The 13,029-nt window shown below is 41.4% G+C and overlaps 1 protein-coding gene across 3 annotated transcripts in view; it reads left to right on the forward strand.

The window, feature by feature from the left end:
• Positions 1-13,029, forward strand: part of SLC16A9 (solute carrier family 16 member 9) — a 46,036-nt gene that overhangs the window by 19,504 nt on the left and 13,503 nt on the right. For all 3 annotated transcript variants that reach the window (XR_012487200.1, XM_074297048.1, XM_074297049.1), the window contains exons 2-3: positions 1,670-1,902; positions 8,133-8,276. Coding sequence is in view for 2 of the 3 variants with exons in the window: in XM_074297048.1 (XP_074153149.1) it covers positions 1,707-1,902; positions 8,133-8,276 (340 nt within the window). In the remaining variant the exon portion in view is untranslated. The remainder of the gene's footprint in view (positions 1-1,669; positions 1,903-8,132; positions 8,277-13,029) is intronic.

Consider the following 13,029-nt stretch of genomic DNA (forward strand, 5'->3'; position numbering starts at 1 on the left):
AACTGTAGCTTACTCTGCTCAACTCTCTAGCTGTAAATTTCTGGTCACTCTAATTTTGCCTCCACTACAAACAGGGCGAGGATTAGCAAGAGATTGATATAAATTGAAATCAAGGAAGAGACTCAACTCTCTTTGTAAATGTGAGGAATTTTCCTAATTGGGGACTCCGGTGGTACTTCTAGCTTTTCATTTACTGTAAACTTCAGGAAACATCAAGGAAAGGGGCCATGGAAACCTGAGGGATATTGCCCCTCAGCTAAAGAAATGACAGTTTGTTCTATCAGGGTGTGACTGAATAAATCTCTAGAGACAAAGAGGTCTTTCTGGTCCTGATTCAGCTGTTTATGAGTTATTATGACTTTAGAGAAATTTCTTCATCTGCTAATCTCTTAGCACTGATTTATGAGCCCATAAATTTCTCTTCATGAAGCCTTTCCTGCACCCTCCTTCCTACCAGCTTCTAGTATCTTTCTGTCCAAAATTCTCTAATTTCTCTGTGTTTTATATATTACTTGGACATGTTATGTCCGTGTTGTCTCCCCGCATTAGAATGGAAGCTATTTGAGGTCAGGGATTGTTTGGTTTTTGTCTAAGTACCCACCCAAGTGATTGCTTGCTGACTGATTCAGCCTTTGAACCTCAAAGATTTCTTTCAGTCCTGAATCTATGATCCTAAGTCTTAATATGTTTAGTATGAAGGATAGTAAGTAGCCTGCTAGAGTGAAATTTGTAGTGTGTGCATTTGCTTTGTGGCCAAGGATCTTCTGTTCAAATCTTGCCTAAAGTTGCCAGGGGACGTGGGATGGATCCAGAAAATCACAAAGAGGAAGAGCTCAGTAACGTTTAGCTTCCCAAAACATCATGGCCTGGATTTGAGGGCCCAAAGATGTATGCCCATATTGTCATTCATGCCTTCTGGTTTTTAAATGATTGAGTATAAATGAGATAATTTGTTTAATTTGCACTGACAAATATCCTTCCTACCTAACTTATATTCATTCATTTGTTTATCTCTAGTATACTTTTTTTTTTAACTTCCTTGAGAGCAGCCCTAAGTTTTTTTCCATTTTGTCTTTGTTGAATGAATGAATGATTTATTGATTGAAATAGTAGCTTAAGATGTACATGACCTGTTAGGATTACCAGGTGATTACTCCATTGTCTAATTTAGCATGGTACTTAACAACTTTCTAGCTCACACCTTTAGTTCAAACCTCACACCTTTAGTTCAAACCTCACACCTTTAGTTCACACCTTTAAAAGGAGCTTGCTCATTGGTCTGTAAGAAGTTCTCACAAGCCCATTCTCTGGGAGATAAAAGGACCCAACATTGAGTCTAGAGACATTTTGAAAGAGGTCAGTCTAGAAGACAGTCTGAATTGGGTCAAGGACAAGACTTCCCAGGAGAACTTCAGGGAAGCTGGAGGAGAGTCAGTCTCCTGGCTGCATTTTGGGATTATTGAACTCTCCAAGAAATCTCTTCCCAGAGAATAATCTACAATCTAGAGGTAACAGAATTTAACATTTTGGTGCCCAACCTGAGGCAAGGGCTTTTGCTTATCCTGACTTTGGCTGATTCTGAGCCCTTCAGAGCGAGCTAGCCCAACATGGCAATGACCTACACTGAGTTCTAAATGTCTTTTTCTTTTGTTGCTTCATTTTTGCTTAGGACCTGCTGCTGAACTACCTCCTGATTTAACTTCACCATGGGATTAAAAAAGCCTCCGGATGGTGGATGGGGCTGGGTGATTGTCGTGGCCTCCTTCTTCACTCAGTTTCTGTGCTATGGGTCCCCCCTGGCTGTTGGAGTCTTATACCTCCAGTGGCTGGATCTCTTCCGTGAAGGGAAAGGAAAGACCGCCTGGGTTGGATCCCTCGCTAATGGAGTCGGCTTGATTTTAAGTAAGTAACTCTATGGAAATGGTTGTTTTGTAAAGGGAAGGGAAGAATGTGGTTTTAAGTTGCTTTGGGGATCCCTGAGTTATAGTTGGAGGAGCTGATCTTCCCCTTGTGGGGCTCCCATTCTCTTCTCTGTAGAAAAAAGAGACTGGACACTTCATTTGTCACTTTGGGATTTAGGACCATCTTATAGAGCCATCCTTGCTCAAGTTATGGCGTGTGGGGGACAGAGCAAGATTTGGAAGCTGAAGGCTATTCTGCCATCCAGACTGTGCACTGAAGAGTAGGAGGTCTTTCTGTGCATCCTAGTGCTTGGACTAGGATAGGATGTGCTAACAACTGGTTACTTGCTCATAGTCAGTATTTTGGACACAGGACATTTAGTATTAATTAAGTACTCTGAGTCAGGTGTTGTGTGCATTGGGGATCTGGAGGCAAGAATAAAATGGTTCCTGCCCTTAAGTAGTTTCCATTCCACTGGATGACAACAGGATTCAGCCATATCAACACAAGTCAAATCACATTAACTAGAATAAAACAACAACTTGGTAAAGGCAACAGGATACCAAATTTAAGGCTAGAGGACCTGGGTCAAGTTCTTAATTCTGCTTAATTCTACTATCCATGTAGTAAGTCACATGACTCCACCTATGTGGGGCTCTGAAATTAAGGGGTTGCATGAGATGCTTATTCCCCACCCCTTCTCCTTCAAATGCATTTCTACAATTATCTAAGATATTCCTTGATTTTTTTTTTTTTTTTTTTTTGAGGCTGGGGTTAAGTGACTCACCCAGGGTCACACAGCTTGGAAGTCTTAAGTGTCTGAGACCAGATTTGAACTCGGGTCCTCCTGAATTCAGGGCTGGTGCTCTATCCACTGCACCACCTAGCTGCCCCACTCCTTGATTTTTTGACTAATAGATCTAATAATGTTGCCAAATCTTAATTTTTTAATGATCACTTTTATATGATAATTCCAACAATCCACAACAAATCCTTTATTGAGTTTTGTCTTCCAAGATTAACCTCAGATGCTATATACTGATCCTTCATACTTCCTCCTAAGAAACAGACTCTTCCAAGTTTCTCACTTATCTTGATGATAAGAACTAAGTTTTATAGTGCCTTTACGTTTGCCAAGCACGTGGACTCATTTTAGCATTACAGCCACTGCAGGAAATAGGAAATACATATATCATCGTCCCCATTTTACATAGAAAACTGAGGGTTAGAGGAGTGATGGAACTTGTCTTTAGTTACATAACTACCAAGAATCCAGAGACCATTCCGACTCTGGATCTAACACTCTAGCTACTCTGTTAAGATACTGTCTAGGAAGAAGTCATTTTTTGTCTGAAAAGGGACCCCCCCTCCAAGTCTACTTGGTTTACAAGTTATTGAACTTTTCCTGGGCATGACGTCTGAGCTGTTAGAACATCCCTCAGAGCCTCCCACCTGTAAGCCTCCATCTATCCCTGACACTTGTCTATGTCGTCCATTAACAGAACCCTTCTAGAGTAGTTTGTCCAGTGGCCTAATGTTGTTCTCATGGGTCCTGGCTTGTCCATCAGATTGCTATCCTAAGGATTCATTGCAGTTTTGTAGGAAAAGCTGGAGGGGACTCTCATTAGATGTGTGGCTTTGGGAAAGCCTTTTATTTCCTCGGAACCTCCTCTTCCTCATCTATAAAATAAGGGATTTTGTGAGAGGACATTTCGGGTCTGGAGCCCATTGTGGCAGGGCAAAAGTCACAGCAGAACCATCTGCTTCTTCTTCCTACTTTTCAAATCCGACCCACTTGACCCACTCCAACTTTCTCATCTGCTCCAGGAGAAAGAGAGAGATTCTCATCTGCTTTAGGTGCAAGAAGTGTGAGTTGTTAGGTTTTTTTAGGTTGTATTGCAATACTTATGGCTGTCAAGCTTGCTGGGTTTTTTACTGTTTGTGATATAGTCTGAGTGTAAATGGACTTCAGAAGCAGAAATATAACCAAATGATTATAAGCAGGTCTTCTTCCATCACAGCAGACCCCCTATGTGCTGAGGTCTGCCAATCAATCACAAAAAGGCCAATTCACAGTCTTATGGGAAAGACTTCCCGCTAGCGACAATTTATACTTCTGGGGCTTCCTTCCCCACTCTTCCACCCCCAAAATGAGTGTGGCAGATTGTAGTGTGAACATGGGTAGCCAGTTAAAAATCTGCTGGTGTTTGGCTAGGTATTTCTTTTGAGATGATCATTTTTACTTCTTTACAACATTTTTATCATTTTCAAAAAATGTTCCTTTGTTCTTCACCCTTTTTAATGTTTTCAGACTAGACCTTTGATTAGTCACTCAATCAGCAAACATTTATTAGGCATTTTCTATGTGCCAAGAAATGTGCTAAGTGCTGGTGAAGTATAGAAAGGCAAAAATAACATCCCTGCTTTCAGACAACTCCCATTAGAATGGGAAGACAGCATGTCAAAGCTAAGTACACACAAGATGTATTTACAAGTCAAAAGGAAGATAGTCTTGGACAGAAGAAACTAATATGGGAGTGGGACAAACTTCCTGCGGATCGTGAGATTTGATCTGAGTCTTGAAAAGGGAGTCAGGAGAGAAAAGTAAGAAGGGGGAGCCTTTCAAGAATGAGGGATAAATGTCTGGAGCAAAGATGGAGTCAGGAGATGGGCTCTCCTGTCTGAGGAACAGCAAACATCTCTGGATTATAAAGTATCAGGAGGGGGAGCAGAGTGTGAAGAGATTGGAAAGGTAGGAAGGGCCAGTGGTAAAAGGCTTTGAAAGTCAAACATGATTTTCCATCTGATCCTGGAGACAACAGGGAGCCTCTTGTGCGGTCAGAACTACTAATTAGGAACATCAATTTAGAGTCAGTGGATTCCAGTGGGGAGAGACTTTGAGATGGGAGACCCACTGCCACAAGAGAGCATGTGAGAGGGCTCCTTGGAAAGGTTCTGGGGCAAGATCCAACTGGAGGTGACCTGAGGTGGGTGGCTTATGATTTCATTAGTCTAGAGAACTTCTAGTGTGGAAACCCCCTCTGCCATACACATTGGCAACTAGTTTTAGAGTTGCTTGCAGCATTGAGTCATATGTATGGGCCAACAAATAAATGATATAATCGAATAGTGATTTCCTCATAATATAGCTGAACATGATCAGATTAGGTGATTTCTAAGGTCCCTTCAGGGAGGCGCCAATCCCACTGTCCTGTACCCAGATCAGATCACCTCTAGATCATATTACTCATGTTCCAAACTGGGTGCCTGACCCATTTTAGAGAAGATTTTGATGAGCTGGACAATGCCAAGAAGATAAGCGGCTGTGATGGAAAAGGACCTGGGGGATAAACCAGGGGAGGATCAGTTTAAGGAAATGAAGCATTTAAATTAGAGAAGAAAAGACTTGGGGGAAGGACAGGGAGACATCATGATAAACTAACCAGCTTCAATTATGTGGAAGAGAGACTAAAATTGCTTTATTTGGTCCCTGAGGGGAGAACCAGAAATCATGTACAGAAGCTTTGGATGCTCAAATTTAGGCTGATAATATGAGCCATTTAAAATGTTGCTTTAGGGCATAATGAGATCCCCTCATTTGAAGTCTTCAAGCAGCCTGGAAGGTCACTTTAAAGAGATGATGCTTTATTAGAATAGATTGCCTCTGAGGTCCTTCCTGTTAGGATTACTAGGTGAGAACTCAGGTTGTCTGGATAGTGACAAGGTGAGAATTCAGGTTGTCTGGACAATTACAAGGTGAGAACTCAGGTTGACTTGATAGAAGGAGCAAGCTCATTGGTTGAAGTGGTTCTTCCCAGAAGCCCTTGCATTATCCCACGCCCATTCTCTGGGAGGATAAAAGAGAGGACACCCAGAGATAGAAGAAGACTTTGCATTACATCAGGCTTGACGCAGCTCTCTGCAGGAAGGGAAGTCCCTTCTCTGTTCCTTCTCCCTTAGCTTTAACCAATGGTTTTTCTAATCTTGTCATAGGCTTAGGCTGCTTCACAGGCAATTCTGTTTGTGTTTCTGCCTCTTCCCCTCTTTCTTCCTCCATCTCTGAAGGTGGGGTTGATGTGGGCCTGTCAATAATCTGTTCTCTAGGCAGGGTTGAAGCTTCTTCAAGAGAATCATACCACAATTCCTCATTTAAATCCTCTTGCTCTAGGGCAAGATCTTGATCTTTCCTTTTTTCCTCACACTTCCTCCTCTGTTCATTTTTAGAACTTTTCCTTCTCCTACAACTTGCTTGATAGTTTAAGGCTAATTGAACTATGTTGTAGATATAAAATACTTCTGCAGAAATTGAACGAGGCCCATTTTTTGCATGAAATTCTTTCATTTCATATCCCACTAGCTTCCATTTATCTACATCTATCTTTTCTTCCTCTAATAACCAAGGGGATGTGCGTCTTAATGCAGCCAAGAGTTTAGCAATCTGTACCCAGGTTACAAGTAAACTCTGCTCCTCAATTATCTTGATTATACTCTCTATAGTACCACTCCTGAATGGGGGTGGAGCTGAGGTTGCTTCTGGGGCTGGGGATGAGTCGGCTGAGGTCCAGGGATTGAATTTAGCTAACATGTGCCCCATTTCAGCTATAAGAGATTCCTGGTTTAGCCCTTAACAAGTTAAGTTCCTTATTTATCTATTAGCACGCTCACTTAATCTTTAACAAAGTTTCCTCGTTACTCACGGTTCTGGGTCAGAGAGACTGAGATCTAGATCGGAAGCTTTTCCACTGGAATCAGGACCGTGTCTGTGTCTGTTCGGGCGCCAAATTGCGAAGGTCTGGTCTAGCTCCTCTTGTCAGAATAAGCAAAAGTCCTTGCCCCATGTGTGGACGCCAATTGGGTGTCCTCTCTTTTATCCTCCCAGAGAATGGGCGTGGGATAATGCAAGGGCTTCTGGGAAGAACCACTTCAGCCAATGAGCTTGCTCCTTCTATCAAGTCAACCTGAGTTCTCACCTTGTAATTGTCCAGACAACCTGAATTCTCATCTTGTCACTATCCAGACAACCTGAGTTCTCACCTAGTAATCCTAACACTTCCAATCTTGAAATTTTAAGCTGTTGTGATCTCTAAGGCCCTTTCCAGCTCTCAGTGAACAAAAGAAATGGATGAACAAAAACAGCACTTATTAAGCCCTTATTTTGTGCCAAGAGCTGGAGTTGAAAACAGAAACAAAGTCAATCTTGTCCTCAAGGAGTTTATGGTCCAGTAATAGGGAAATAGCATCCTAAACCCAGTGAAATATTGGTAAGCTGTCTTTGGAAGTGCACTTTCCTGTTCATATTATTCAGAGGTTTATAGTTTTATGGTTTTCACATTTCTTAGAGGCCAGATGTATGTCTCCTTTAAAAGCCTGAGAATTCTAAGAATTTCCAAGACCTAAAGGTTCCTAGTTCATCATGAAGAACAAATGTTGCTTATACCCATTGAATTTATAAACCCTGACCTGAAATGATGGCGGAAACTTGAAGGTCTACAGATAAATTAGGGGGGCAGCTAGTAGATAGAGCACCAGCTCTGAATTCAGGAGGACCTGAGTTCAAATCTGGTCTCAGACACTTAACACTTCCTAGCTGTGTGACCCTGGGCAAGTCACTTAACCCCCGCCTCAGGAGAAAAAAAAAAAAAAAAGATAAATTAGGGCTCAAAAGTGAACATCTTTGCTGGATATTTGTCCCTGTTTGTGCTGGCAGCGCTGTAATGGTCTGCTCTTCAATTAGCAATCGTTTTTTCTTTGTGTGTGTCCCAGAAATAGGTGAAATCCAGTACTCTTCTGATGACTCATTTTGGGGGGGAAGGAGCCTTGAATGCTACCCTCAATCTCTGACAGGTTCTGCTGAGATAGAAAAGGCTTTATATTTGGCCCAGGCAAAGGAAGACTGTTTTTGTCCATGGAGAAGCATCCTGTAGAAGTGCAAGGGACCCATTTCCAACTTCTCTGCTGAAGGATGAAATCTTCAGTGCCATCAAACCACAAGAACTATTACTAGGGCAAAGCTAATCAGTCAAACCTGAGAGCCTAGAGCCTAGAGCTGAAGTGTTTAGTCACCTGCTGTATGCATCCTTCAGGGAGCAAAAGTTGCTCTGGGAGGAAATTGAAAGGTGCCCCAAATGGAGCCGGTCCTGGAACTTTTTGTTTCCTCTTAAATGTTCCTTCAGGCTGGGGAGGGGGAAATCGAATTTCTGCTGAACTGTTTGTTTCTGTTTTACTTTTAGGTCCCATATGTAGCCTCTGTGTTTCATCCTTCGGTGCAAGACCCGTCACGATTTTCAGTGGCTTCATGGTGGCGGGCGGCCTTATGATCAGCGCCTACGCCCCAAACATTTACTTTCTGTTTTTTTCCTACGGAGTTGTTGTTGGTAAGAAACCTTATAATTATCCAGGGGTTTTAACTGTGTACAAATAAAATGATATTTGTGTGTGTGTATCAAAATCTATTTTTAAAATATAATCATTTTTATATCATCTTAATTTCTAAACATATTCATCTTCTCTCTCCTGTTGTGGACCAGAAACAAGGTGCTAATGCCTATGTACTTAGTTCACACCTTTAAAGGAGTTCACACATTAGTTCACACATTCACACCTTTAGAGAGCATCTAGGAGCTAGGAGTCTCAACTAGGACTGACTTCAGGGAGATTCACAAGTCCACTCTCTCGGAGACAGAGTCAGATTCATTCCAACTTCCCCCTTTGTGCTGGCTGGAGGCTTTGGGAGGCCCAGAGGCTGAAGCTGGCAGAGACAAAGGACTATCAGTCAGCAAGAGCTCTCAGACCCAAAGAGACAGATAGGCCCCTATTAAAGCTAACCAGGCCCCAGGAAAAGATTCAGGATTTTAAAGAACACAATAAAGATGTGGACTTTTTAACTCCTGGCTGCTTTTGGGGTGATTGAAACTGAACTGAAACTAAGACTGCCTCCAGAAGCTCCCCAAGAAACCTGTTCCCAGAGAACATTATATTATAGAGAAGAATGTCACACTCTCCCTTTATAGGGAACTGTCCATTATAAGAAAGAATGAGTCACAATAAAATAATAATCAATAGTAGCTGCTCTCTAGGCTGCTAGGTAATTAAATGGAGAAATATTCGGACCTGAAGTAAGAAAGGCCCAAGTTCAAATCCTCCTCAGACATTTAACTTCTGTCTGCTTCAGTTTTCTCATCTGTAAAATGAGACTATTCATAACACCTGTATCCCACAGGGTTATGGTGAGGATTGAATTAGGTAATATTTGTAAAGCACTTAGAAGAGTGCCTAGCACATAGTAGGTGATATAGAAATGTTAGCTCTTATTAGGATTAAAAGCTATTTAAAACCAATTCATTCTAATTTAGAGTTGTGATCATCAAGTGAAATAATATTTGTAAAGCACTTCACACAGTGCCTGGCACATAGTAGGTGCTATAGAAATCTTAGCTATCATCCTCCTCATTCTCATCCTCTCCATCTATTTATATCTAAAGATGTTGTAGACATCAGTCAGTCCCAGTGTGAACATCAATATTTGCTAAGTGTTTTGAACACATTAAAGAAGTACCTAGAGGCTAGCTGCCATTTTTAAGATTATTATTGTTTCTTTTTAGATGAAAGCTTTTTATCTTATTTATTTATTTTTCCCCTGAGGCAATTGGGGTTAAGTGACTTGTCGGGGTCACACTGCTAGGAAGTGTTAAGTGTCTGAAGTCAGATTTGAATTTAGGGCTGGTGCTCTATCCACTGCACCACCCCTCTGCCCCAAAGCTTTTTATTTTCAAAATATATACATGGGTAATTTTCAACATTTACCCTTACAAAATCTAGTGTTCTAGTTTTTTTTTTCCTCCTCTAGATGGCAAATAATAGGATTGCTATTGTTGGAATGGAGGCAGTTATTTGTTTTTACTAGCTTGGTAGTCCCCTGGCCTAGAGACTGAGAATTTGCTCACCTGCCCACCTTGAGGAGACATGTGGCGCAGGGTATACCCAAGCCTCCTGACATCCTGACCTACACCGAGGCTCCAAGGGCAGAGGGATTGCATTCCAGTCATGGGGGATCAGCCTTGGCAAAGGCACGGAGGCAGGAGATGGTGTCTGCCATCAGACAGGAAGGGGCAAGAGGGCCACTGTTCATTGGAGTCGCAAAATGTAATTTCTGACCCGGTAAACCTGGGGTCAAAAACAATTTCTTCATGTCCCTTCTTTGCTCTGGAGCCAGATTCCACTCCCTCCTGTGATCTTTCCGCAGAATCCTTGAGGAGAAACGGTTTTCTAGCCCAGCCCTTCCCCTTTAATTATACTACCAGACAAAATCGGCCTCCTTTTTATTCCTCTCAGCAGAAGGGAAAGTTTTATTGGTCTTTCCTAGGACTGTCATAAAAGATGGTCCTCTGCTGGCTCTTGACCTGCAGTTACCTCAGAGCACTTCTCTGAGACTTCTGGTAAGCCAGCATTTGTGGGGAATCTTCTCCTAAAATGAGAACAAACCCTCTGGAGCTTTGCTGTATGCCGGCTGATCTTTGTATCATGGACCCCTTAGGGGAGCCTGTGGACCATTTCTCTTAAATACATAAAATAGAAGTCCGTAGCATGAGAGCTTTATGCTGAAATATAGACAGTGGCTTGCTGGTAAATGTTTAACAACCAGCTCTGGTAGAGAGCTATACATATGACAAAGTTTAATCGGTATTATTTGCCGTCTCTCTCTCTTTTTTTTTTTTTTTTTTTTTTGGACAATGAATCAAACCTTGATTTGTGGCATTTGGCGATTTCTGAGGCATAAATATTCATACTAACAATTTAACGATTAGGATTTCTGGGTTTGTATTAGCTTGACCTTAAAACACACAACTGTACATGTGTGTGCATGTATGTGTACAATATAGACAGCATAACATATGTGTATGTGCATACACACAGGGCGTGTGTACATACATGTAGAAACACACAAATGTCTATGTATGTTTGTGTGTATGTGTATGTACATATAAGTATATATACTATTCTTCCCCTCTTCAAGTTCAGGTTAAGAACCCTAGTTTACCATGGAAAACATGGATATTTGGAGCGATACCTGTTAGCATAGAGTGGGAAAATTATCTGCTTCCAAGCCTGAGTTTCCTCATCATAAAATGGGGGGAGGGATGGAATAGATGTTCCCTATGGTCCCTTTTAGCACTATGTCTGTGATTATAAATCTCAACATGTGACTTATTCATGATTGTTTAAAAGTTTCCTGTCCATGATACCTTTATGATTCCCCTCCTAAAATCAGTATCTTCTGTCTGGAAGAGACTAAACATGACGTGGAAATGGCGGTGTTACGTGCCAACTACTTTTTCTCTTTTCTAGTACCAAGGAAAGCCCTAGTTCTCTTGTTGTGGTGGAGGGAACCATTAAAATGGTTAATGATGGGGTTGGCAGCTGGTACAGTGCAAAGAGGGTCAGGTCTAGAACCAGAAAGACTTGTTTAAAAATATTCTTACTATATGAGAGATCCTAGGTAAGTCATTTAGCTTCTCCCTGCCTCAGTTTCCTCCTCTGTAAATAACAATAACAGCTCTACAGGGTTCTTGTGAGGATCAAATAAGAGAATATTTATAAATTACTTAGCCCAGTGCCTGACAATAGTAAATGCTATATAAATGCTAACTATTATTATAAAATATATATATATATATATACATATATATATTCATAATCATTTCAATCTAATGAATCCTTATTTAGTATCTGCTTTGTGTTATTTGCTAGTTTAAGTGCTTGGGATTCAGAGACACAAATCAAAGTGAGTCTTAGTCTCAAAGTCTCAAAGAGTCACCGAGGGAGATTCAAAAATGAATGGATAGGAAGGGGATAGACTTCTCAAAGGTGATGCTCCAAGAGTTGAGACTGGAAAGTAGCTAGGAATTCTAAGAAGAGGAGGTGAGAGGGAAGTATAGTCTAAAGCATAGTGAACAGGGAAATAGAAGGAGGCTGCCAAAGCATGGAGGCAGGAGATGGAATATCAAGTTTGGGGAATTCAGTGTTTGGCTGGAAGAGTCTAATTTTGGAAAGCTGCTTGGCAAATGGTGGCTAATAGATGCACCGCTCTACTCACATGTTGTGTTTTTGGTTCATGTCATGAGGAATAATTGAAAGAACTAGGATGTTCGTAACCCCGAGGATAACTGACCAGAGGAATGTACTGGCGGTCTTCAGGTGTTAAAGTATAATTTTCTGGAAGAGAAATTGGACTCAACCTCTTTAGTCCTAGAGAGCAGAACCAGGAGGGCAGATCACAGAGATAAACTTTCTAACACCTGTTAGCCCAAACTGAAATGCGCTGTCTCAGGATTTGTTGGCTTGCCGTTCATGAGAGGTCTTTAGGCAGAGGCTGGGTGCCCACTTGTTAAGTATATTTTAATAAGACTCACCTATGGGTTGAACTGGATCCCCTCTAACTCTCTAGACTCATAGAACAATCTCTAGACGGAAAATCTGGAGTCAGAATAAGAAAAGTTTTAAGGACCATATTGAGGACTCAAAGGCAATAGAAAGTCTGCCATTCCTTGAGTTGGAGCAGGGGACGGTGCATTCAGACCCATGCTTTAGGACTTGGATTTGGCACCTCTGTGGAGGATGAATTCAATGGAGGAGAAGGAAAACCAGCTGGGGTACCATTATGATAGATAAACATATGTTCAAAGAAAGATTGAGGATTGTCCAAGTTATAATTTGCTGAAGTAATTTCTTTCTTTCTTTCCCTTCCTTCTTTTCTTCCTAACTTTCTTTTTCTTTCTTTTTTCTGTTTCTTTTCTCTCTTTTTGCTCTCTCTTTTCTTTCTTCCTTTCTCTCTCTTTTTGTCTCTCTTTCTTTCTTCCTTTCTTTCTCTCTTTCTTTCCTTCTCTCTTTCTTTCTTTCCTTCTCTCTTTCTTTCTCTCTTCTCTCTCTCTCTCCTCTCTCTCTCTCTCTCCTTCTCTTCCTCCTCCTCCCTCTCTCCCTCCCTCCCTCTCTCTCTCTCTCTCTCCCTGTTTTAGCTCATGTTTTAGCAAGGAAAATAGAAGACTAGCTTCAAAAATAGGGATCAAGTCTGAAAGCCTGTCAGACTAAAATGAACTAGGAAAGCTCAGATTGTCTTGATCAGAGCAGATT

This window comes from Sminthopsis crassicaudata, chromosome 2 (assembly GCF_048593235.1).
Source record: "Sminthopsis crassicaudata isolate SCR6 chromosome 2, ASM4859323v1, whole genome shotgun sequence".
Classification (NCBI taxonomy): Eukaryota; Metazoa; Chordata; class Mammalia; order Dasyuromorphia; family Dasyuridae; genus Sminthopsis; species Sminthopsis crassicaudata.